The sequence below is a fragment of the Crotalus tigris genome, unplaced genomic scaffold (assembly GCF_016545835.1).
Source record: "Crotalus tigris isolate CLP2741 ecotype Arizona unplaced genomic scaffold, ASM1654583v1 scf7180000020523.1239640, whole genome shotgun sequence".
NCBI lineage: Eukaryota > Metazoa > Chordata > Lepidosauria > Squamata > Viperidae > Crotalus > Crotalus tigris.
In genome coordinates, this window is record NW_024098059.1 from 924,400 (window position 1) to 951,154 (window position 26,755).

Below are 26,755 nucleotides of genomic sequence, written 5' to 3' on the forward strand. Positions count from 1 at the left end.
CTACCTGTTCTGCTAAATTTCTATGGGATACAAGCAACTTTAAGAAATGCTATAATAAAATTTAAACATAATAATTTGAAAACCCAACACATGAACAACTCCACACCAAACAATGAACATGCCATCTCACAGACATAGACCAAACCTCTATATTCCAAATGCCTTTCTAAAGAGTCATGTCTTTATAGACCAATAAGGAAGAAGAGGACTGCATATCTTGCCTCTGGTAAAACTGGTGGCATACAAGTTTAATAATAAATAAAATGAAATAAAATATAATAATAAAATAAAATATCCATGTGTGAGCAATCCTTTTTTTTTTTAATCTCACTTGCTGGGTAGATTGAGCCTGGAGAAGGCTATTACATAGATACTAGGTATTGAGCCATGATGGATTGTAATGATGACACCATCTCGAATTGCACCCAAAGACTGACAGCTAAAATATGGATGTTATATAGGTAAATTTCAATTTGATCCTTACTATCCAGCTAGCTGTATACTGGATCAGCTGAATTTTCCAAATAATTTTCAACATCACCTTCATGTAGAGACAATTAGAGTAGTTCATCCACAAGGGGATGAGGGAAGATTGCTCTTGCACAATGGTTCTTGATCCAGAAATGGTCAGAGATGCCATAGAATATGCAATTATGTAAAGGTTCTCCTGACCATGGCCTTTATCTGTGTTTCAGAAGGAATTAAGGGTTCAGGAGAACCCACATATTGACAGTCAACTTTAAATAATAATAATAATAATAATAATAATAATAATAATAATAATAATGAAAGACCAAATGAAGAACAGAATAGAGGCATGGGAAGACAAAGCACTACATGGCCAGTACATAAAAAAAATAGCTGGGAAAGCAGATAATAATAAAACCTGGCAATGGCTAAGAGCAGGAAAATTGAAGAAAGAGACCGAGGGACTGATTCTGGCTGCACAAGACCAAGCCTTAAGGACAAATGCATACAAAGTCAAAATTGAGAAGACAGCAAAGACAGTAAGTGCCGCCTATGCAAAGAAGCTGAAGAAACAGTGGACCACTTGGTAAGCTGTTGCAAGAAGATTGCACAGACTGACTACAAGCAGCGGCATGACAAAGTAGCAACAATGGTGCATTGGAAGATCTGCAAAAAATATCATTTGCCTGTAAGCAAAAACTGGTGGGATCATAAAATAGAGAAAGTCATAGAAAATGATAAAATTAAACTGCTCTGGGACTTCAGAATTCAAACAGACAAGCACCTGCAACATAACACCCCAGACTTAACAATTGTCGATAAGAAAGACAAAAAAGTCTGGATAGTGGACGTGGCAGTGCCTGGAGACAGCAGAATAGACGAGAAAGAACTGGAGAAGATAACAAAATACAAAGACCTACAAATAGAAATAGAAAGACTGTGGCAAAAGCAAGCAAGGGTAGTACCAATAGTAATAGGCTCCTTGGGTGCAATCCCAAAACAACTGGAGCACCACTTGAACACCATTGGCATTGACAAATTCGCTATTAGTCAATTGCAAAAGGCGGCCTTACTAGGAACTGCTTCCATCCTGCGACGATACTGTAATACCATCAAACATCCACATCTGCCTATCCCAGGTCCTGGGTAAGGACTCGATAGGTAGACAAAATGCCAAATCCAGTCTGAACATCTGGCTGACTGTGCGATGATCCATAATAATAATAATGTTGGAAGGGACCTTGGAGGTCATCTAGTCCAACCCCCTGCTCAGGCAGGAAACCCTATACCATTTCGGACAAATGGCTGTCCAGTCTCTTCTTAAAAACTTCCAGTGTTGGAGCATTCACCGCTTCTGGAGGCAGGTTGTTCCACTGGTTAATTGTTCTAACTGTCAGGAAGTTTCTCCTTAGTTCTAGGTTGCTTCTCTCCTTGATTAGTTTCCATCTGTTGCTTCTTGTCCTGCCTTCAGGTGCTTTGGAGAATAGCTTGACTCCCTCTTCTTTGTGGCAGCCCCTAAGATAATGGAACACTGCTATCATGTCACCTCTCGTCCTTCTCTTCATTAAACTAGACATACCCGATTCCAGCAATGAGGAAGTATAACCCATCTAGAATTAAATATTTCTGGATGCAGTAAGCCTTAGAATTCACAGTCACTCCATCTTTTGGTATTTACCAGAATTAAACTAAAACCAAGCTTTGGTATCTTCTACCAACTTCATAGATCATAGACAAATCTATGTTTGTTTTTCCCCATCCAAACTCTTACAGTTTCCAAGTCAGGACTTCCACTACACAGACTGTTCAACCAGAGGCAGAGATGCAGAACCGGTATATAATCTATATTCTATATAATCCAGGTTGGATATAGTAGTAATGTAATCTCTCCCAACAATTTTATAAGCATGCTCCCAGAAGGAGACCATGGTCATAATTCTTTTTATGATTAAGAACGGTTATCATCAAATGATGCTTTCAGGCTAGATGCCATGGGAAGGAAGAAAAAAAAACTTCGAATCCCTTTTCTTTTAGCAGAGGTACAATGTATGCACTTTCCTGCAGGTGAAGAAAGTAAAGGAAAAATCCTATTATATGTTTCTCTATAGTTGAATATTACTTGTCAAATGCAGACAAATAATGCTTCATGCCTGATTCTATAAAATTCTCAATGTAGTTGTATGCCTGTTCTCCATTATCATCAAAGGTTGACTGCTACTGTAATACCCTTTCATGTCAAATGCTGATATCGAACATAACACTCGCTAGTGTTGGGAGAAGAATCACACAGCTAGAAAATATTCAAAGGATATTTTCCACTGAACTTGAAGCAAGATAATTTAAGAATTTGACATCAATTTCCCTCCAAAGTTGATAGGGTGATAAGAATGTATGTCAGTTTTAGGGGTATTAGGTTTCTGGATTCAAAATTAGGTAAATTTATTAAAGCAGGGGTCACCAACCCCCAGTCCATGGACTGGTACTGGGCCGTGGTATGCCAGCAACTGGTCCACACAAACAAAATCCCATCCGCGGGATGCAGGCAGCATACAAAATCACACCCCCTCCGGTTCATGGAAAAGTGTCTCTCCACGTAACCAGTCACTAGTGCCAAAAAGGTTGGGGACCTCTGTATTAAAGGATAGGCAACTGTCCCCCTTTTTTGTGTGTCAGTCAACTCATCTCTGACTACAAATTTGAAAGATACTTTCCTGCCATTTGAGATTAGAAAGATAAAAAGTAGTATTGTAGTTACTAAACTAGTCTTTACATCATTTGAAAGAAACAAGCTCCTTCTGGTATAAACCTTATCTATATTCTATGATAAAAGGTCCACAAAAGCCAAAATATCAGCAATTATTATAAAATATAATGCAGGGATCGAGTTTCCTGTAGTTTGTCAATCAATCCACATACTCAATCCAATTCTCTCTTTGCAACTGAGGAAAAGAAAAGCACTGATCCAGTAATGCCTAGAGCAACTGCATGAGACATAAAGCAGTTATTCCATATAGATCCATGTGTGTATGTGATTATGTAATTCTTCCTATGAAAATAAGGGATAAGCATAAAATGGGTGTCAGCAGAAAAATTAAAGGACTCAGATACATGCAGCACATAAAAATTATATCCTATAGAATTATAGGATAATATATCTATCAGTATAAACTTTTCCACTATGCTCTGATCTCAAAATTGGGACTGTAAATATCAGGCTAGACGAAGCTTGCATTCATTAAATGATTGTATATGGTCCCTGCTGACTTTAAAAGGAACTCAAGTAAGTAACCACAAAATCTGTTTACCTTTGTACAAAAAGAAACATGCTGTGGTTTGGGTAAATTAGTTCTGCCACTCTATCTGATTCAAAGTTCACTGACAGCTATCCCCACAGTGAAAAAGATATTTTGTGCAAGCTAATATTTATGTTCAAAAATAGGTCCTATTTCTCAATTTAATAAACAATAGGGCTCTTCAGAACTTGGGATGAAACTGCAAACAGTGGCAGAAATTTAGGCTTAGCATGTAAGTTCATTTACTGAGGTTCTTGGGCCTTTGTTATTAATGAGGCACTAGACAATCTGGGAATACTCCCAAGCAGCAGATTTTGTATTTCTTCTCTTCTTAATGATGCTTTCCTTTCAGGTGTTGTTTGTAATTACAACTAAATGAAGCTGTAAAAAGTTAGGCTTAGAATAACAAGTCTCAGTATTCTACAAATGTTATGTTCTACATAAATTCCCCACTGCCACCACTTCCAAAACAACCAGAAAGAAAATAGAAGAGCTAACTTGAAAATGATCCACTCCTGAGGACACAGAGATTTAAATTAATGTTGGTACTACAATAGAATTATACAATGTGCCACAGGCAGGTAACACAGTGCCCTCTAGATATTTTGGACTATAATGTGTATTATCCACAATAATTGGATATATAGCCTAAAGCAAAAATATAGACCAAAGCATCGGATAACTCCAGGTTGCCTACCACTGGTCTATGAAGTAAATAAACTGTTTGTTCACTACAGAATAACCAGATTATTTCTTTTTCTGCTTTGCAGGGTATTAGTCCCTCTGTGAAGAAAGTTATTGATATTTGGGGAAATTACAAAGCATTTTCTTCAACAGCAACATCTACATTATTTTAAAAATATCACTACTGCTATCACTCACTTCTAAAGTTCATTTTTTAATATTAATTTAAGAGTAGTAATTAGTGAATGTTCAAAATCATGGGCTTTTTTACAGAAATGAAACAAATCCTAATGTAGCAAATTGATTTATACTTAATCTTTTCAAAGCAATGGGATTAATTTGGCATCTAAATTGAAAGAGGGATCTGCAAAGTTGATGCAAATAGTTTCAGTCATGTCACTTGTTCAGTTAGATTATTCAGTTATAAATATTTTAATTGCTGAACTGTTTTTCTGAGATAGGTTACATGTGGGCTACAGTTATTATAATCCTTGACTATTTGGCTATTTTGACCAACATCTTATTGTAAATAGAGAATATTTTAGTATTTTGCCAATTAAAAATCTATTATTTCATTTCAGCTTAGGGAAATTTATTATTTTTGCCATTTTTTTAAAACCTCATTTAAGTATTTTTTACTAAATTATATAGGGTATAATTATCTTATAAACAAGTGGAACATATGGAAAACTGTAATCGACACAGAAGAGCATAGTGCTATAAAAATTAAGTCATTTACAAAAATGCAGAAGTTATTAGCAGCAAGTTTCTCTTTCCTATCATGTGTTCTGTGTTGCTGAGTTACTGTGAAATTATAATGAAATCCTGCTGTGAAGTGGTTATCAAAAACAAGAAGGAAAAGGTTTCAGTGCTTTACAAAGGATTTGCTGTTAATTAGCTTTTGTATACATACACCATCAACAAAAGAAAGAAAGCTTGGTATCTGTAAAAGGTGATACGAAAGAAAAAATGTGCTTTTGTTCAACTGGAAGAAAAGATGAAGAGCATTAATATATGCACACAGTTTTACCCAACCATTTCTCTGTGGGAAAGACTTGGCTAATTAGTTCCTGTTAGTAAAAAAAAAGGGGATATATGGAAAATAAGGGGGACCATTAGTTAGGATATAAATCAATACATACATCTGATTAGACAAAGAAATATTTTAAAAAATCCCCATGCTGATTATATCTACCACAATATGACTGCTTATCTACCAGAAAAAGCAAAATGATTCCCTTTCATTTTATGGATTCTTTTGCTCTTAATTATACCTTGAATGCTTGCTGTGAAAGCTGAAATGTTAGCATTTTTTAAAAAAATATAGTCATGAATGAGCTCTTCAGTTGGGCTGCTAATCTTTGACTATGGCATCACTTTCTGGCTCAAGATATTTCATCTGGTACACAAATGAAGTTCCAGGTGCTTACTTTTATGTATTTGGGATTCAGGCATCACACAAAGGCACATTGTGAACAACAAGCTTCTTTATTGATCTTCTCCTTACAACCAAGCAACAACCAAAAGGCACACAGGCCTTTTATACTGTCCTAACCTGGACAGCATCAGCCATAGGAATCTGGCTGTTTTTGCACCTTGCGCATGCGCACAAGGCTGGCAACAGCCAGTCTGGTCCCGGGCAGCTTTTTATCTGCCCGGGACCATTTGCAACATTTCTGAGCCTGCTGAATGCTTCAGCAGGCTCAGGACACAACACTTACTATAACATGCCAGGAAGGCAATGGTTATGCATGACCTATATACATTTCATAGGACTAAGCCTATGAAGATAAATCTTGCAAGAGGAGTACTGTGACAAAAGATCTCAGGTGGCAGAACAAAGATAAACTTTGGAATGTGCCTCCTGGATAGACTCATGGCTAATGGTCTCATAAGGCGGCCATTTTATATATTTATTGCATCAGCAATGACAGCCCTGGGCTGACTGGCATGGAAGTTAAGCAGGACCAGCCAGATTAATCCACAAGTAGGAGATCTCCAGGGAATCCCAGTGCTGAAGGCTATTCTGGGAAGTTGAAAATCACCCTGGAAGATGGCAAGGGCCAACTTCTCCCTTCCTGTTGCCAAGGAAACAGCCCATGAAATCACTATAAAAGGAACTTTAAGTTTATTTCAAATATTCACTCCTCATTCATGAAGGAGGGTAGAAGAAAACTTATAGGTTTGCTTTGGGAAATCCTACATAGTAGAGGTATCACCCTCTTCCTCTTTTCTCTTTCTTCCTATTTATTTTCCTCTTTAGAATCAAGCCTTGGTTCTTTAGTTGAAAGAGTGTCTGAATTTTTGACTTTAAGCATGAGACATCATTGGGCTTGCCATCACTTAAATGGTCTGGGCAGTTTATGGTAAAGTGAAATATTCTCACTCTTCCTTTATGGTAAAAGGTTCTAATATTTTTCAGTAAAGGATTAATAAACTACTTGCTCCCACATCCCTTATCCTCCTTGTGTTACAGCACTGTACAATAGGTGAGTGGACTGATGAGTTAAGAGTGAAGTATTGGATTGAGTCATTTCTACACATTAAGGAAGCAATCTGTGAGGAAAACCCTTCAATCCTTCTTTTGAGGTCTCTGCCATTCTGATGGCAGGGGGGAGGTTTTGCTCTGCTAGGAGGGGGGCTTACGGATATATTTACTTAACTTTGTTATCTCTAAACTTTGATGTATCTCTTTGGGTGTGAAAGGGGGGGGGAATGTTTCAGGGGCCATCTGCCTTATCGCCACTCTGCTGAGAGATCCATTGAAACACCTGGGAACCATCCCTTATCAGCTCTGATTCCCATTTCCAGAATGGCTGGAAATGAACTGGACAGTTGGACTCTGGGGTGGTGTTTGGGTAGGGGTGTTTTAATGTAACCATTTGCACTGGAATTATTTAGATCTTGCTTTGCTTTTCTGCTATCACTGTCTCCCAATAAAGGTTCCTGTTTGAAACAATGCCTGTTTCAAGAGTACTGTTTTCTTGGGAATACTAGCTGAGATAGGACCTTACACAATCATTATTAGATCTGTGCAATGATCTGGATTAAAATGAGGGAAAGTGAATCTACTCATGTAATTCTCTTGAAAATCATTTAAGAAAAATAGCATTTCTTCCTGGTTCTGCACAATTCTACAAAATGATTAATTTAGTTTAAGGAGATGCTACTATATGTATGTTCATACATACTCTCAATTTCTTTTCTTGTTCAGATTTGCATTCATACCTAATCATTATTATTATTAATTTTGTTCAGTTTTATTGTCTCAGTTTGTCTTCTGGTACCAATGGGTAATGTACACTGGGAGGACAGGTGGAATGAACCTGGTAGTTATCCCACATCTTTGAGTTGCTTCCAATATCACTGAACTGGATACCATTTGAAACTACTTATTTGTAACTGAGATTGATGGTGCTGAATTGGCACTATAGATGGTAGTTCTGCAAACAAAGTCCTTGCCTTATCGCAATTACACTCTAAGCTGTTGGAGATTATATTTTGAGCCTCTTTAACATACAGTGATATATCTTGGTAAAATAATTTAAAATGAAGTGATGTATAATACAGTTCTGAATATGTGTTTGAAACAAAGCATAGGCCATAGAAGACTGCATTTTTGAGTGAAGACTTGGACTGCAAAATTCAAAATAATCTGAAGGCAGATATGTGATGCTTTCTGTGTTAACATTCTGATTATTTAAAAATCCCAGCCTTCATCACTATAGTATTCAACAGTTCAGTATTTCATGATTATCAAACAATGAGTGATAATAAAACTCATTCCCAGTATAGTTAAAATGATCATACAAAAAAATGACCATAATAAGTGCATGGCAAAAGCTTGGAACAGCTAGTAAGTGGGGAACACAACAATAAGCAAGCTAGAAGCCATCTGTCAACCTACCAAAGATTGCCAATTAATTCTGGCACAGTCTCCATTCCTCTCTTCTTTTCTCTTGGCATGTGCTTCCAATGCAGGTTTAAGAGATGATGAGCCCATTTTCTGCCAGTTGTTCTGTAAGAGGGAATTCTTTACTGGCAAAAACTGGGACACATCTGGTTCCTTACTATTGATAGCTAGTAGGAGATTATTCCTGTATTTATTCTACTTCTTGTGTTCCAAGTCTATCTGTTAGCATTGGTCAGTGTATATTTCTTGTGTGTCTTCAAGTGACATCTACTGTATATATTCCTGGACAATAGTGGGGTAGGACATGTGGTATCTTACTATTAAATAAGCATACTAAAATCATCAATCTAATTCCCATTCATAAATATCAACCTTTTGGTCACTTTAGTAAAGTCCTAGCCTAATTCTATGTTCAGAAGTAAGCCATCATTACTTCAGTAGGACATATTCCTTTTGCCTGTATCTGCAAGCCTAAGCAATAGTTATAATTATGTATTTGTTCCAATGAGTAGAACAATGTCCTAGAACTGAAATATGTTGGTTTCTCTTCCTGGGTCAAATAATCTTGTATCCGGTCTTTAGTAATATGCTAAACAAAGTTCCTGGGTAGGAACAGAAACAGTTAGTTCTGTTTATACTAAAAGTGTTATACAAGTACATTTGTATTTTTACTCAAAATTGTACACTGTAATATGAGACAATGGCAGGTTAGGCATCTTAGAGGTCCTGTCAGCCAAGCAATGTCAGCTGGTAGGGACCAGGAGACATGCCTTCTCTGACACAGCCCTGCCCTCTGGAATACTTTCTCTCCAGAAATCAGGATAATCCCAACACTGATTGCTTTTTCTAAGATTGTGAAGCTTGGTGGTGTTCCCAGACCTGAGGCTCTGAGTGTATTAAAGGCTACATTTCTTGCCTGAATTAACAACCATGGCAACAGTTTTATTTGTGTGTGTGTGTGTGTGTGTGTGTGTGTGTGTGTGTGTGTGCGTGTGTGTGTTATGATATATACCACCCAGAATCACTTGTTAAGAGGGGTAGGTATAAAAATAAAAAAATAAATAAACGAATCCCTCTAAAGCGAACGGCGATACTAGCCCAGGTGGGTTGTGTGGCCCATTTGCATATGCATGAATGTGGCCACTAGCCACCATGGGCGGTGCGTAGCTGTTTGCTCATGTGCACAGTGCCAGCGCATGCTGCATGCGCAAACGGGACTGCTAGTGCCGCTATGCATGCATGCATGCACCAGTTCTGAAGCTGCTCTCCTTCCCTCTGGTCGGCGAGCCCAGAAAGGTTGGAAATTTCTACTCTAAAGAACTATCAGATAAATAAGATAAATCCTTCAATATTTTCAGAAACTATTTTTTACTATTATATTTAAATATAAGTAATAAAAAATTACATTTTACAAGATGATATTGATCTAAAGAAAAAGAAACTTCAGCAGCCTTAGGGTTAGTGCAGAATATTTGAGGTAGAAAATCACATTAACCAGTTTGATTAGTTTGGGACATATAACCGCAAAGGATCCATTCTATTTTTCAGTCTCAACTCCTGGTAACTGCATGGACAAGTTCCTGCAGTTGTCTTGGTAAGATTTCAGAAGTGATTTGTTTTTGCCTGCTTCCTTGGCTGAGAAAAAGTGAGTGGCCCAAGCTTACCCAGCTGACTTTGTGCCTAAGGCAGGACCAAAACTCACTGTCTCCTGGTTTTAAGTCTAATGTTTTAATCACTACACCAATCTAGTTCTCATGAAGAATACTTATACATTTATTTATACTGATGCTGTTGCAACACATTTTGTTCTACCCTCCTCCCCTACCAGTAGTGTAGTTTGAACACAGGCTATGGAGTCTCTAAAGGACTCCAGCCTGCCTTACACAATATCATTTAAATCCTCACTAAAATTATATTTTTAACATTCAAAGCTTAAATTTATTTAATTCAGTAGGCACGAATAGTATAGAAAGTAACCCAAAAAGACTTGAATGGATGGATATAAATTTAGAGTCCCGCTCATTAAACTGGGTGATGTGATTAGCTTACTTCTTACAAAGAAAGAACAAAAAGAACAAAAAGTTGGGATGGCTGATGTTACCTAGCGTGCTGGAGTAATGTGGACTGGCGTGTCCACGGATAGTAAATGCAGTCATGCCTAGTGGGGCCTCTACACCTGCAGGCAATTACAGAACAGAAAAGATCATTCACCATTCACAGGGGCCATGCACACACACCAGCACCTTTGCGCACACATGGAACATGGGAAGTGTGGCAAGAGGAGCAAGTGCTCAGCAAGTACCTATCCAGGAAACCGATGCAGTCCTCGAGGCGTGGGCCCACGCATCTGCCGCAAATCCAGGGGAAGGTGGGGGAAGGGAGAAGAGAGAAAGAGAAAACATGCATTAGGCATTTTATAGGCAGAAGAATCATCTTCTTCTTCATCATCATCATCATCAATCCCCCTTCCATTTTCTCTTTCTCCAAAATAGTTCATTACAATCCCTCAATTGTCATGAAGCCATTGCTTCAAATGTTTTTCAGTTCAAAATGCCTCGTGCGATGCTCTGCTGTTTGTAAAATTGCAAGGCTAAATCACTGTGAATACAAATTGTGATTCTTCAGTTACTTACCTCAGAACAGATAATTGTAGCTTTGTGTAAAAATGAGCCAAGTTTTACCTGCCAAGGCAAGGATCTACATGGTACCTTAATACAATGGCGCAATAAATCCAATCATTAGTGACTGTAGTACGGTTATGGCTTAAAAGATAATAATTAACATTTTCTCTATTTCAAGGGGCATAACTACCCTCCAATTATGCAGATTCTATAAAGGCTTGATAAAAAGTAATTATGTTCACCCAGTCTGTGTATTTATTAATTGATCAACTGATTGATCACATTTATAATACTACCAAACTCCATTAAGTGCTCTGTACAGCATACAACATTTAGTAAGAAACAGCATAACAAAGATAAGAAGTGTCTTTGTGTCAAGAAGAATAAAACCATCAGATTAACATGTAAAATTATATCAAAAACTCACCACTCACACTAATCAAAGGCGTGGGGAAAAGCCAGGTTATTAAGCACTTTTTGAAGATAGTCCCATAGGGTTCTAAGCAGGATATTGTTACAGAGGGCAGATGCTGCAACATGAAAAGGCCTGCTTCCTTAACCCCCATAAGATGATATGGTTCAATGAGCGTGATGCAAATCAACTCTTGTTGGATTGTACAAGACAGACAAAAATGATCAGAGATAAGTAGTCACTCAGGCAGCCAGGTTCTATAGATAAAGGGCTATATTTGTGGAATCTTGAATTGCATCTAAAAGCTAACTGGTAACCAGTGCAGTTCATGGAGCAACAGTATTACACAGGCATAGTCTGGCACACCCATTACTGTCTGCATTGATGCATTCTGGACTAGCTGCAGCTTCCAAGGGATCTTCAAGGGTAACCCCATATACAGCACCTTGCAATAGTCTACACATAAAGTGACCAAGGCACAAGTTATTGTTTTGATAGGTGGCCTCTCCAGTCCAGGAACAGGCACAGCTAACATACAAGATGGCTCTGTGCAAGAGCCATTTGGCAAGAACGGTCATCTCCAGATTATATACCACTCCTGAATGGGGAAATGCAAACCCATCCAAAATTAAATACCCACAGTGGCTCAAATGCTAGGGTTGAGCTTGGGGTGGGCAATTAATTTTCCCAAAGGGCCACATGAAAAACTGGGACTGTTGTGGAGGGCTTCTGTCTGCCACAATCCCCCCCCCACCAGAGGTCGAACAGGGATAGACAAAGGCCCAAATGTGGCCCGCAGGCTGTAAAATGCCCAAGTCTGCTCTAGACCCTGGCATCTAACAGCAGCATTTGGACAGCCCAGAATCAACATGTAAAAGAGTGTATCATCTTGCGCCATCAAATGATTTCAGCCAATGGCCTCATGTAGCTATTACATGGAGTAAAAGCATCAAGCTCTGAAGCATCTCACAGATTAGAGACCTCAGACTCAATCTCGCCTTTCTCCCACCAACCAGAGCTACACCCAAAGGGCACCCCTCTCACACCAGGGAATCTTGGATCTAACAAAAAGGCAGTGGGTTCAAACATCCCAGCTAAACTTGCAAGGCTATACCTCAGGTATCTTAATAGGACTTGTCCAGTCACAGTGGAACTGTGGGCAAATCTCAATCTATCAGATAGCTAGAATATTTCTATAGGGGTCCTCCAGATGATGCTATGACTTATTCCCCAACAAGAAAGGAGAAGGAATGGATCATTTTAAATATAGCTGCTGAATGACCATCATTCATTCTAGGCTATAATAAAGCCTTGCCTTAATGCCCATCAGAACCTCAGAGAAAACTCCACGTTCCCTCTGAAGCTATTAGTTGCCTGGAACAGACAGATCCATTAGTTTCCTTGCACAGAATGTTCTAATGAGTCCTAGTCTCTCTGCAGCCTGAAGTAACATCAGCAAGCCAAAAGGCAATGATCTTTCTTTCATGGGTGAAGGTATTGCCCTCCACTATCAAATAACATTGCAACTACTCTGAGATAAAAGCCAGATTTAGTATGCCCTTTGCAATGCAATACAGGCTCTTAATTATGTGGATACATGGTTTTCATGGCAGCCATGAACTCCTGAACTGCCTCAGACTATATTCTGCCATGGGGTAAGTTAAAATTCCAAGATCTAGTAACCTTAGGGACCTAGCTGCTAACCCAGTAACAAATTTAAGTAAATCAGAAAGGATGCTGCTGCATAGCAGAGAGACCAGTATAAGAGTAACAATTGTCCTGTCAGCCAAAGGATCTCACATCCAATTACATAAACAACAGAGCTTCTGAAAGCCATCAAGACTTCTTGAATGACAGATGTGCCTCAGCCAACCCCAGGCCTAGGTTCACAGCTGATCTGGGCTCATAAATCAAGCACTGGATGGAGTTCTCATTCTTTTGAGATCTTCAGATACAATCTTTATTTTTTATTTTTTGGCACAAAAATGTTTTTCGTATCCATCCTGGAGAGACACAATACCCATGAGAATGAGAAAGCCTATGGTGCACCAAATGAAATATGAATTCCTCTTCAGCATCACATTGAGCACAAAAATATCATCAAGAATTCCTTTCCCTCTCTTGAAATCTAAAATGCTCTGATGAAAGAAATGGTTTTCAGCCTACTTTTAGGGGATCCTAAACAAAGGCCTTTGCTTTGAGTATTTAGGCTTCTGGTGCCAAACCTACCAGTCTGTGTTTATAAATGAAACATCTTCTTGGAAAGTTGTTTACAAGGCTGGTAGGGAATGATGTGGCAATGGCACTGTGCACTTATTGAACAGACTTTTTTATATACCAATTTCATTCCAGTTGCCAAGCTATCATAGGGAATTAAAGATTATATAGAGAAATATTTTGACTTTTTTCATCATCATTCCAATTCTGAATCAAGCCAGACATCCCATCCTATCACAGTCACTGTTTCCATTTATTCTAAAAAAAACCATGAAGAAGAAAAATTATGAATAAGAGAATAAAATGAAGATAAATTAATTTATTCAGGGCACAGATCACTAAAACCCTGAGGGCAAGGACAGGAGAAATAAGGCAAAAAAACACCAACATCTCAGATATGCATTATGACTACTTAAAGTCCCCCATCAACACTGAATGGCACATTGACACATTTTAAAGGAGGTGTATTTATAAGAATAGCTTTAAAAAAAGAGTAGTCACACACTTATTTTACTTATCTACTAGCATTAATACAAGCAGGTGATTTTTAATGATACCTGTAGCCTGCTCTGAACAAGATATGTTTGCTTCATGTTTAATATAAAAATCAGAAAGTTATTATGAATCACATTTGATTTATCAAAAGCCAAAATGTCTGTTTCAGAATAGATTTTTGCTTCTATTTTACAGTAGGTGCTTAGAAGAGACAATTGACAAAATTCATTTTTTCATAGCTTGGTAGCTTGGCAACCCTCCAAAATGTATGTGTAATTTTATTAGAAGGGGTTATCAGAATAAAATGTCTGTAGAAGAAACATCAGAAGCATGATTTCATATATATATATATATATATATATATATATATATATATATATATATATATATGTATATGTATATGTATATGTATGTATTATTGCCCAGATGCATTCACCACAGTCTGCAGAAATTTCAGGAGAAAGCCACTAGGGACAAGGTACTGATGAATAAGATATTTGCCTGGAATAATTTTCTGCTTTATCCACCTGAACTGAATTTAAACTCACCAATGAATTTAAGCCAATATTTTTATTGCTACTACTTGTATTTTTAACAATTAATACAAAGATGTGTATTAAATAAAGATTTTTTTCCACTCCTATTGCAATAACAGAAGGGTGCAAAAAATTCCAATTGTCACATTTATTTATTTCCAGATGTTTTTAAAGTTCAAGGAGAGAACTAATATTATTTTAGGCACTTATATTTAACATTAAATATATGTTAAGCCATAAAAAACTATGTTCCATTATTAAGCCCCTCTGAAATGCCTTTTTTTCTTCCGAGTAGGAATACTAATTTTTAACTGTATAACCCAGATTTTAAAGGGCCAAATACAAGTTGAGTCTACCACAAATTCTAGTATATCTTTGCATTCTTAGTTTAATTTCCCGAAAAGCTCTGTTGTAATTAGATCTGCAAAACCAGCAAAAGGTCTCATTTTGAATGGCAACAACTGTTGACATCAACATTTTATTGAATTATTTACTGCTTTAATTTTAGCAGCAAAACAATACAAGCCTCTTGTGAATTATTATTTTACAAAATTAATTTGTTGGTTGTCTCTTGGTTTTTGTTAGAAATTGTCCAACAGACTCATTGCAGAATAACTCGAGTGGTCCATATTAAATGTTCAGAAGTTTCACAACTTCAGCTGCTGGCATGCCATGCTTCACTTATTGTAGTGATAAAAAAAAAATCTTCTTTGGAATTGAAAATGCTCTTCTCTGTACCTTCTGTACTGTTGCCAAGATAATAGCACAGGCACTTTTATGAAATCACCAGGAGTGAAACTTGATTTGAAAAAGACGTTGTTATTATATGTCAAGTGCACCATGGCAGAACAGGTTCTGATGGTTGAGAAGTTTATGGAGGTATGGTAAAATAGAAATCAAGTTATTGGTTTTCTTTCTCTGATAACTTTTTATTTTTGTTTAGTCTACAATACTTAAAGAAAGAAGGATTCCCAACTAAGAAAAAAAGGGCACAAAACTCACAAGTGTTGACAGAGAAGAAAAGCTTCCATAAACTACAATCCCCTCTAGCTTTCTTAGCCTGTACTTTGAGAAAGAATTCACAATAGTTAGGACTTGCAGGTTACTTTCAGCACTTTTTAAAAAATATTCTGATTTCTATTTCCAAATGTGGGTAATACTGACTGAATTATTTGTGCACTCTTTTCTAATCAACACATTTGGCTGATACCTGGATCAAATTCAGCAAGCTTTTAAAAAAAAAAGATTCATTCAGAAAGTACTCTTACAAAAGGGCTTGGTTCTTCAAGCACCAGCATTATCCTTTGAAATGTATTCCATTGAAGTCTTCTGGAAAAGGATACTTTGTTTTAAATGGTGTTTCATGACATCTGCTGTGTGAACATTAATGCCAAAACACAGTAATCAGAACCAAGGAGAAGGATCTTGAATAAATACGAATGAGATCCTGTATCTGTGCCAACTTTCATCATAAGAAGCATTGGGAATACTTCCACACAAGGGGCATTCATAGAAAACAAGAGCCATTTTAATAGATTTAGGAGAGGAGTATTAAACACAAGTCATGTATCATAAGAACTGAAGCGGCAATGTAATCACAGATGCCTAAAAGCAAAACCTTTGCAGATTATTTGGTTTCCAGATATAATGGTTTTCTATTTTGATGACACTTTATTCAATTAATATGGTGCTGTTGCTGAAGAAGGAAAAAAACAATATAAGTGTGGATGTTTCACTGCCTTTATAAAGATATTCTAACCAACACTAATTCAACTTCGCTAACTTTAGGAATTAGAATTAGCTGAGGATGTGAAAGTAGGAGGAAGATTGGGGGAAGGTGATGACATAATACCTGAGTTCTTCTTGTCAAGGGAAACTATTGTAAAACTGAAGATATTCAAACTCATATCTTTGACTTTATAATAAAAGATGAGGATTAAAAAACACAGAGTAACATGAGTAGGAAATCATGGTAGGAGAAGTTAAAAAGACGAGGATTGAGGAGAATTCTTAAACAAAGTTCAAACTTTTGAAAAACATATTAAAAACAGAATTGAAAATAATTTTAGTGTACAGAAAAAATGAAGTAAAGCAAAGCCAGTGTGGCTAAATAAAAAAAACTTCACAGCACCAAGCTGTGAAGGAAGACCACAGACAGATCATCTGACACTGCAACACTAGTGCCAGGATTCTAATGGTAAAAAAGGGTTTGTGGGGGATATGTTCAAAAAGAAAAGGAAAAGATAAAGATTGGTACATCAGCTGCTCAATAAAAATGGCAAAATGCTAATACAGTGGATGCAATAGAGAAGGCAGAGATATTGTATTCACTTTTTACTTTGTTTCAGCCTTGTTTAACAAACCTAGGTGTTCTATTCGGAAACTGCAGAGAGCAGAATGGAAGGACAGAATTAAAGCTAAGAACATTTAACCATAGCTTTTTAACTTTTAACCAATCCTATCTTTATTTTCAATTAGTTTAAGACCAGATGAACTGCATCTTAAAATACTAAGAAAACCTGGTTGATGGTGTAGCCATATCCTTGCATACTTTCCCAAATAATTCTGGAGAATTGACAAATTGATGGATGACTGGAGCAAATGCCCCCTCTTCAAAAAGTGATTAAAAAAAAGATTCAGCAAACTTCAGACCCAGTCAGTATGACATCCAGGCTTTGGATGATTCTGGAGCAGATAACAACAACAAAAAAAAAACAGTATGGAAGTATCTTGAACATGGTGTAGTAATTAAAAAAGGTCAGCATAAATTTGTCAAGGGAACAAGTGAGGCTGCTACTCCTGCTGCTCCCAAGTTTATGTTTCTTGGAGATTTTAACTTGCACCTGGGCAGCAATGAGACTGGGGCCCCTCAGGACTTCAGCAAAGTATTTGACAAAGTACTCCAAGACATGCTTATTATTCACTGTGGGTTGGATGACATCACAAGTAAGTAGATTAAAAGATGGGTTGAAATTTATATTCGTGGAATGTTCATTGATAATTCCTCATCAATTTGGAAAGAGTGTCTAAATGAAGTACCACAACAATCAGTCCTGGATCATCTACAGTTCAACATTTTTATTAATGATTTGGATGAAGAGGTAGATGGAATCCTTATTAGATCTGTAGGTAATACAAAACTATGGATGCTAGATTGAAAAATTGGGCTGACAGTAACAGAATTAAATTTAGTAGGGATAAGTATAAAGTTCTTCACTTACGAAATAAAAATCAAATGTACAACTATTGGATTGGGAATTCTTGGTAGCACTCAGTGTTAAAAAGATTTTCCATTTTTAAATTAATAGCACTTGATCGCATTTAATAAGAGCCGGAAGTATGAAGTGGCTGCAAAATAGACAGATTTATTTTAGGCTGCATTAACAGAGATATAATTTCCGATTTATGGGAAATCATTCCACTCTATTATGCTTTGATCACACCCCATCTTCGATATCATATCCAGGTCTGGCATCATACTGCAAGAAAAATTCATAGAAATCCTTAAACCAATTCAGAGAAGGGCAACAAAGATGACTGGATTACTAGAAATGAATTTAATGATTCCTTCCAACTTTAAGCTTCTATTTTTTTACTGATAAATTTCTTAGTTATATATCATAGTTGATTTGTGAAATCCAATTAAAAGGTTTTGCAAAAAGAGGGGGCAATTTTCTTTTCCAGTTAACACTAACCCCAGCCTCCAAATATTGAGGTTTTGCAATACAAAGGGAAATAGGATGGAAGAGAAGGTGTGCATCCTTTGGTGAATTAGGCCAGGTTTGCATTGCATTGTATTTTATGATAATATAAGGAAAAACAGGGATTCAGTCCATTTACCAGTTTAAACTTGTGTATTCAAAAATTATAACCATTTGTACATACATTACACAGATACAGAGAGATAAAAGGGTCAACTGTGACCTTCACCTTCACATGCAAGGGACCTGAAGTTCAGCTAAAAAGCAAGGCAGCATGTCTTTACCACACTTATTCTCTACACAAACATGAATGCAACTCTTCATGTAACCTATCTGTCTTCTTCATTAAGGTCACATGGAAAGTAGAACTAGGGAAGGTAGATCTACTCACTTTCCTATCTCCCGGCTGAACATAAAGACAGTTGGGGAGGGCTACATTCTTAATATGCTGAGGCAAACACACACTAAAACATACTTTTGCTCTTTTAGTGCGGATGATCTTTATTACCTGTTTCCCCCATTCCAGCAAAAGAGATAAAAGGGACTGTACAGGGTGTGGTAACTCAGACTCCGAGAGAGTATTACAATAAAGATATTGGTCTATACTCATCTTAGCTCTGCCATCCATAGAGACATACTGAAAGACTTGGGGATACAAATTCAGTGTTCTAGACAAATCACTTTATTCATTGAGATTAAGTGGTACAGCAAAATGGCTTGAAAGTATCACATGTAGCAAAGATTTTTTTAAAGATATGTACAGTAAATGTAAACTCACCCTTGGGTACAATTTGGGTGACAAGAACGACATTCACGATCCTCATCCGCATACTTGAATATGAAGCTGTTTGTCCCCTGTACACCATCAGGACATTTTTCAACACAGTTGGGGCCATCTTTAAAATGAAAGCATTTGGTACAATGATCTGGTCCCTATATAAAAAGAAGAAAGATAAAATGACCACTTTTCTTTTTCAATTTGGAGATTCCCCAAGAGCTTCTAAGAGACATCAAGCAGTGTAATATTTGACATAGGATGCACTACCCACATTGCCTTAAGACTTATGTCAGGAGTTTTCACAAAGGCAGATTATTGTTATACTTTATTAGATGCTATCTGTATTTCTTTTCAGCAAAACTTTCATGGGAACATGCATAGCTTCAACACAGTGTTGTTACTAAGATTAGAACTGGAATCAGAGACACCCAGGTTCAAATCCATTCTGAACACAATATGTTTAGGTGGTGATTTTGGGAGAGCCATATACTCTTAGCCTAATCTAATACACAAGATTGTAACTGTAGGGAAAATTAAGAGGAAAGAGTTCATTGTACATTGTCCTGAGCTGATAGAAGAAAGGGATGGATATAAACCTAGCAAATAAGGAAAATTAATAAATTTACAAAGCAAGAAAGGATAAAAAAAGAAAATAAATCAGTCTTCTATAATAACCAGCTTATATGTTGGATTGTATATGGATTGTACTTACAGCCCCCCTACAAGTTATTCTGTTTCCATCCATCTTCTCACACTGAGGATCACATTCCACACAAACTGAACCATTTGCAAATTCTCTGTATTCCCTGAGAAATAACAAGCAGTTTAGAAATACCAGAAGTTATAGAATCAGGGAGCAACTTCAGTTTCTGACATCATTATTTATTCTTCTAGCAAAAGTGCTTATTCCCCCAACTATACCTTCTCTTTGTTAATTTTCTAATTACATCCCCATCCCTGGATTAACATGCAAATGTCACATTTTGCACCTCCCAAAAAAGAAACTCCTGGCATGTAGGAACTACCAAGATTAAAACTTTATTGAAAGATCCATTTAGGCACAAGCAGAAGCAAAGTCAGCTCTGAGGTTTCCCTGCGAAAACCCACATAGATAAAACCCTCTTTTCACCCCTGGGCCACCCACAGTTCATTGTCCACCAATTATACTCAGTACTTTTGTTTTGGAAAACAACAATCTGCTCTGGCTGGCAGCACTGAGAACTTGGCTTTGGTGAGTATCTCCTCTCTGGAGGCAGATGGCTCTCATGCATTCCTTATCCCTCCCCCCCCCCTAAAAATTTACTCCCCCCATGTTCAGCAAACTGCGAGCTGAAGGTTGATGTAGGAAACAAAGAAAGTGAGTCAGCTTTGAAAATATGCACATAAATGCACTGCTAAGTTTTATTCACTGTTTGTAAAAGCAAGGATATTAAAATATTTCATATTATTTATACAAACATGCAGTATGCCCTTGTTGATTGGGATCCACCCAGAGTTCGATATAAAATGGGAAGCTATATCAGTATCTTAAATAATAAATAAATAAACATTCTGGAGATGGAAAAACACATCTATTGAAATAAAGAAACATATTTTATACATATCTGATCTAATTTCAACCATTAGGGTTTCCTCTATCTCTGATGACTTCCTTGGTACACTTGAAAGACCTCTAACAAATTATTCCTTTGTGAAAGAAAGAAAAAAAAACTCATCTAAAAACGCTGCTTGCACAGAAATAATGGGGAAGCTGAAGTTATATAAATCATATATTTGGAAGCGAAAACAGTTGTCAGTGTTCAAGTGGTGTTATTAGTGGGACGAACACTTGGATGTTCATTTCCTGTTCTTTCATCCTGGGAATAATTGCAGGGGTTGTACAGAACACCAGGCATGCATATAACCTACTGACTCAGCATTCAAAGCTAGAGTGGTCTATTAGCTACCTAGTTGTTAAAGACAATCAGATGAAAAGAATCATATAAATCATATAATCATATAAAAGGAACAACACAGTCATCAAGACCTAGATGTCTCTATTTCTTCAACTTTCAATGGAAAATTTTTAATAACGGTATCACTAAAATCCCTGCTTCTAATTCTTCTGCAAAAAATGAAGAAAAGGTTATATGAGAGTAGTAGTGGATGTTTGTGAGGAAATTATTGTGAACTTCATTAATTATGATGCTGACTATTATTGCATTATTTTGTTGGAAAAAGAAAGTTCTCAAGAAAAATATAGTTTATTTCCATGCAATAGATTCACAATATAGCATGCTGTAATTTAGCTTCAATGAGGTTTTTGGCTTTCTTGGACTGTATCTGACCTGTTTCCCAACTGGTAGAATTAGTGTTTTTGTCAGCTCCAGGTTTTACAGATTACTCTCGGTCTGTGGGTTTCATCCTCCTTTGTTTTCTGGCTCCTCCCAGGGGGTGCCAGAGGTTTTGCCCACAGCGCAGGTCTTTCCAATTTCACATTGTCTGTCATCTGTACATTGTCCCTAGCAGCTGTCTCCTTGCTCTGCAGCTGTTAAGGAGAGATGTGCAATTTTGTTCTCACTCCCAAATATCACTGAGAGTTTCCTTTTGGCTGACTGACACCATATGGTAGTATCTCTATTCTGTAGGCTTTTTCAATGTACAGATATTATCATGTTGTTAAAGGTAAGCACTCCATATCCTTCAGGTGGGGAAAAACAGAAAGGAATGCTACTTTAGAGTTTTTAAGAATTCTGATAAGAATGAGTGGCTTGTCATTTACCCACCCTGTCCCTCCACCAGCAAGAAAGTGGCCACCACAGTGCAACTAAAAGTGCCTGGCTTATGGTGAACCAGAGGTAGAAAGGAAAAACCAAGGAGGACATTTATGAAGCAATAGATTAAGACTGTTTGGAATTCTATTCTGCAATAAGTGGTGGGTTGTTTATTTTTTTGTTTTTTGCAGAGCTGCTCTTCTAAATTCAAAGGAATTCAGCTACAATTATAGCTAGTAAAATTTTGCAGAAAGGTTTTTACTGCAGATCCTGAAAAGAAAACTCTCTCAAAGAAATTGTTTGGATTACCAGATACTAATTTAGTTTTCTTTTATATATCTTTTGGATACAGACTCTCTTTTCTAGCCCTTACATCAAAACAGCAGTTACGTACAGCATTTCACATACATGTACATCAAGAAGAATAAGAAATGGAAAAATCAGAAACTGATAAAAACAGTTTTATAAGACTATCAGTGAGGAAGTGACATGGGTAGAAGAACAGGGAATTTCCTTGTCTAAATGCAGATATTGAAAAGGGTTTCTTTCATAGTAGAGGGCCCTGGAGTTGACCTCAATAAATGGCATGAGGAAGTTTTCTTATAGGTTTTCTCATTTCTCAAATTCAGATACCACTAAGAGCAGTTGAAATTCTACTCGAAAGAAATTGAAAGCTATGTATATTTGTATATTGACAAATGTGCTGCGGCATTCTGGCCCAATTTAAACTTCCATATATTCTTCAAAGGTGGTCCTGTGTAGAGTGCAATGAGCCAGTTGGAATAAAATAGACCAGATCAACATTCCTAAAAGACGTAACTGGTTAATCAAGCTCATCTTGGTAAAAGCACCCATGGCTACCAAGAACATCTAATTCAAGGACAGAGGGAATTAAAAAAAATCTACAAAACAGTGTTTTCAAAGGGAGTGCTACCCAACTCAGCAAAAGTTGAATTCCAAATCTGAGATCAAGTCTACTGATCGAGAATAACCTAGTAAGACCACATCTGGAATACTGCAACCAATTTTGGTGACCATACTACAAAAACGATGTTGAGACCTTGGAAAAAGTTCAGAGAAGAGCAACTAAAATGTTCAAAGGCCTGGAGACTAAAGCATATGAAGAATGTCTTCAGGACTTGGGTTTGGCTAGTCTAAAGAAAAGAAGAAAGAGGGGCAACATGATAGTAGTATTCCAGTATTTGAGGGGCTGTCAGAAAGAAGAGGGTATCAAACTATTCTCCAAAGCACCAGAGGTCAGGACAAGAAACAATTGATGGAAACTAATCAATGAGAAAAACAACCTGGAATTAAGGAGAAATTTTCTAACAGTGAGGACAATTAACCAGTGGAACAGTTTGCCTTTAGAAATCGTGGGCGCTCCATCACTGGAGATTTTTAAGAAGAGACTGGACAGCCACTTGTCTGATATGGTATAGGTCAGGAGTATGCAACCCCAAACACTCAAAGAGCTCTAGGCCACATGGGGCTGATTTTGCACTATGAAAATGGGAGAAAAAAGCCGAAAGCAAACTGCCATCCTGGTGTTTTGTTTCCCACCAAAAACAAAACACCAGGAGCCACAAAACCTTTTGATATGTAAAATGAAGATAACACTGCATATATCCTTTTTTACCTTTATTATAGGTGTGTGTGTGTGTTTGTGTGTGTGTGTATATATGTGTGTGTATGTATGTGTATACACACACACACACACACACACACACAGAGGTAAAAAAAGGATATATGCAGTGTTATCTTCATTTTAGATGTCAAAAGGGTCTCTCTCTCTCTCCCTCCCTCCCTCTCTATCTGCCCTTGGTCTGCCACTCCTTTTCCCCCACTCTTTCTTTCTCTCTCTCTCTTTCCTCTCTCTCTCTCTCTCTCCCCCTCCCTCCCTCTCTCTCTTTCTCTCTCTCTCTCTCTTTCTCTCCCCCCCTCTCCTATCTGCTGCTCACCTGGCAAGCTTCAAGCTGTTGTCCAACAAGCTCAGGAGTAGGCAACCTCGTCTCTTTTATGGCTCATGGACTTCAACTCCCAGAATTCCTGAGTCAGCCTAGCTGGGCTAGCTAGCTCTCTCCTGCCCTTCCTGCTTCCTGCAGAGACGCAGCAAAGGAAGGAGCTCCACCCAATAAGCTTTTCAGCTCCTCGGAGAACACTGTGAGTGCACTCTCTTTTACACATACACACACAAAAAAAACCACAAACACAAACACACACACACACACACACAGAGAGAGAGAGAGAGAGAGAGAGAGAGAGAGAAAGAGGCAGGGAAGCGCAATTGCCTCTCTCTGTCTCTGTATCTCTCTACAAAGGCAGAGGAGGCTGGGAGCCACAGGGAAAGGCTCAAAGAGCCGCATGTGTTGTAAGCACAAACTAGGTTTAAAGCTGCATTGAAATGGTTTGAGGCAGTTTCACGTCCTCCTCCCCCCAAACAAGGGAATATGAAGTTAGAAGTTAGAATAACAGATTTGGGAGGGACCTTGTAAGTCATCTAGTCCAAACCCATATGCATTCAGGAGACTGAACCAGATAACCTCATTAGTTCCTTGGGACTTCCTTTTGACAGAGATCAAACTTCTCCAATCTGTTGCACAACATTTCCTATCTAAAGTAGCAGTCAACTCTTTTATACAGTGTTGCTGCTTTTCAGCCTTCGATTTAAAACACAAGGACTGGACAAGCTTTTTCCTTGTTCCCGCTTGGTGTCTTTCAAAAGAATGATCAATTGTTTTGCCTCGTGGCCAAGCTTACCCATCCCCTGCAGTCAATGCTCTAGTCCAGTTCCATACAATTATATATGTAACTTTTCAAATTGAAGTATCTTAGTTACAGTAGATTATTTTGCATGATTCTCCCATAAAAGATGCTGCTGACTAGCACAAGTTATGATTACCAGTTGCTGCATGACAGATAGCTTCTTCTATTACCAAAACATAAAAAATAGTAATTTCAAACCTGTGAAGATATTTATATAAACACATGCACACATACACAAAGCCTACAGGAAAAATGACTTACCCTTCATAAAGGTGACAAGACATTACACAGGTTTTTCCTCTGATGAAGTGTTTACATGATAAGCACTGATCTGGCCCTGGCCCCCAACATCCATTTTTTGAGCATAAATGGCTGCATATCATCCCTTCTGCAGCTGTAAAATAAAGCCAGGCACAATCATTTATAATAAGCAGTGTGCTAAATGGCACGTACAATGCTTAGCTCTACCACCACCACTTAAATCCATACATTAAAAATGGGAAGAAGAGACAGGAGAAATTTATTCCTGCTTTAACTAAGGTTGCTCTTGGGCCAGTACATTAAAATATTCTGCTTATAGTCACTGGATTATTATCAGCAGTAGAAAAAGATTACGAGAACCCACCTCTTCAGAGGATTATTTAATATTACTCATTAATACTAATAACATTTTAAATTGAGACAGTGAAGATTTTTTTTAATGTGATATGTAATCTGTGATTATTTTAAATGGTTTAAAATTTGCTATGGCATGAAATGATCTACTAATTGAAATGTTATTTCCTAATTTCTTTAACTAAACATTTATGTCTAGAGAACAGAAGGCTTAGAATTAACATACTGTATCATCCTGGATAATAAGAATGTATTAGTGGCATCATGAGCTGTTTCAGAAATATTGCTGAAGAATTTTTAGGTGGAGATAATATAGAAACATATGGAATATGGTTGACTAAAAGTCATAAAAGAGAATTAAGTTATTATAAAGGTATTCAGAATTTTTCCTTTACTCATATTGCCACTGAGGTAATAATTGTTGTTTTATTCATTGGCATACAGTATATATAATATTCTACACAGAAGGAAAAAAATTAGAAAACAAAACAAAAAATGTGAAAATAAAAGATAAAAAAGAATTGATGAATAAAACAAGTTTTAAGATTAAGAAGTAGGTAAAATAACTGGGTATCACTATGGCAAACATGAATTGTATGTTATTTCAAAATAAGACATGGAATGATGTTAAAAAAGACATTTTAAAATGAGAGAAATTACAAGTGTCATTCTTGGGAAAAATTCTGGATAAAAATAAATGTCTTGCCAGAATGGTATTTATGAAAGAGTGGCTATTGCTGAGAAATAGAAGGCTTCTGGAGTTAGAAGAACACAAACTGAGATTTGGGTAGCATGGATACTGTATTTGCGTATGACAAAGTCAAGACTAATTTGGATTTTAAAAATCATTACGTTAAGACATGCCAAACTGAGAATATGGAGTAGATACAAACCAGATTGTGCCCCAAAATACCTTTGGGGTTCTCAGCACAAGAAGCATTTTATAAGCAACAATATTGCAAGCTAGTGCCAAAAATGTTGTAAAACTGACTCTTGACATGAGGGTTCTTTCACTTATGACCATAACTGTAATTTATAACCAGGAATCCAGACCCAACTGCAGTTGTGGGTAGACACAAAGACAGAAAAATTCAGCACTACTCATAATGGAGGAAAGGATAGTGGAGATGATGAAATTGCTGAGAGGACAATTGATTCTTTCATCAGAGAAAGGACCATTTAATCCTTATCTTCTTTTTTAACATTTTTAATAAAATGTTCAGGCCTGGAGGAACATTGTTCATGGGGTCGTGATTGGTCGGACATGACTTCACAACTAACAACAACAATAAAAAAATATGAAAAATTAGAAAATAAACAAAGAGTACTTCCCAGATTGAGATATGAGTAGTTACTAGAGATAAGATAGGAGAAAATATTAATCTGTAAGGATGCAATTGGGAAAGCTAAGGCTCAGAATGAATGTAAGGACCCACCCCACTTTGCATCTTAAGAAGACAGAACTCTTGGAATAATTCTTCCAACAGGAATCCTTTATTAAGAGAA

The 26,755-nt window shown here is 37.2% G+C and overlaps 1 protein-coding gene across 1 annotated transcript in view; it reads right to left on the reverse strand.

The window, feature by feature from the left end:
- The window catches only part of ERBB4 (erb-b2 receptor tyrosine kinase 4), a gene marked incomplete at its 5' end in the record, with an annotated part of 501,305 nt that overhangs the window by 210,211 nt on the left and 264,339 nt on the right, over window positions 1–26,755 (reverse strand). Inside the window, 4 exons of the mRNA XM_039367010.1 lie at window positions 10,460–10,534; window positions 19,119–19,273; window positions 19,831–19,924; window positions 24,896–25,028. Of these exons, the coding sequence (XP_039222944.1) occupies window positions 10,460–10,534; window positions 19,119–19,273; window positions 19,831–19,924; window positions 24,896–25,028 (457 nt within the window). The remainder of the gene's footprint in view (window positions 1–10,459; window positions 10,535–19,118; window positions 19,274–19,830; window positions 19,925–24,895; window positions 25,029–26,755) is intronic.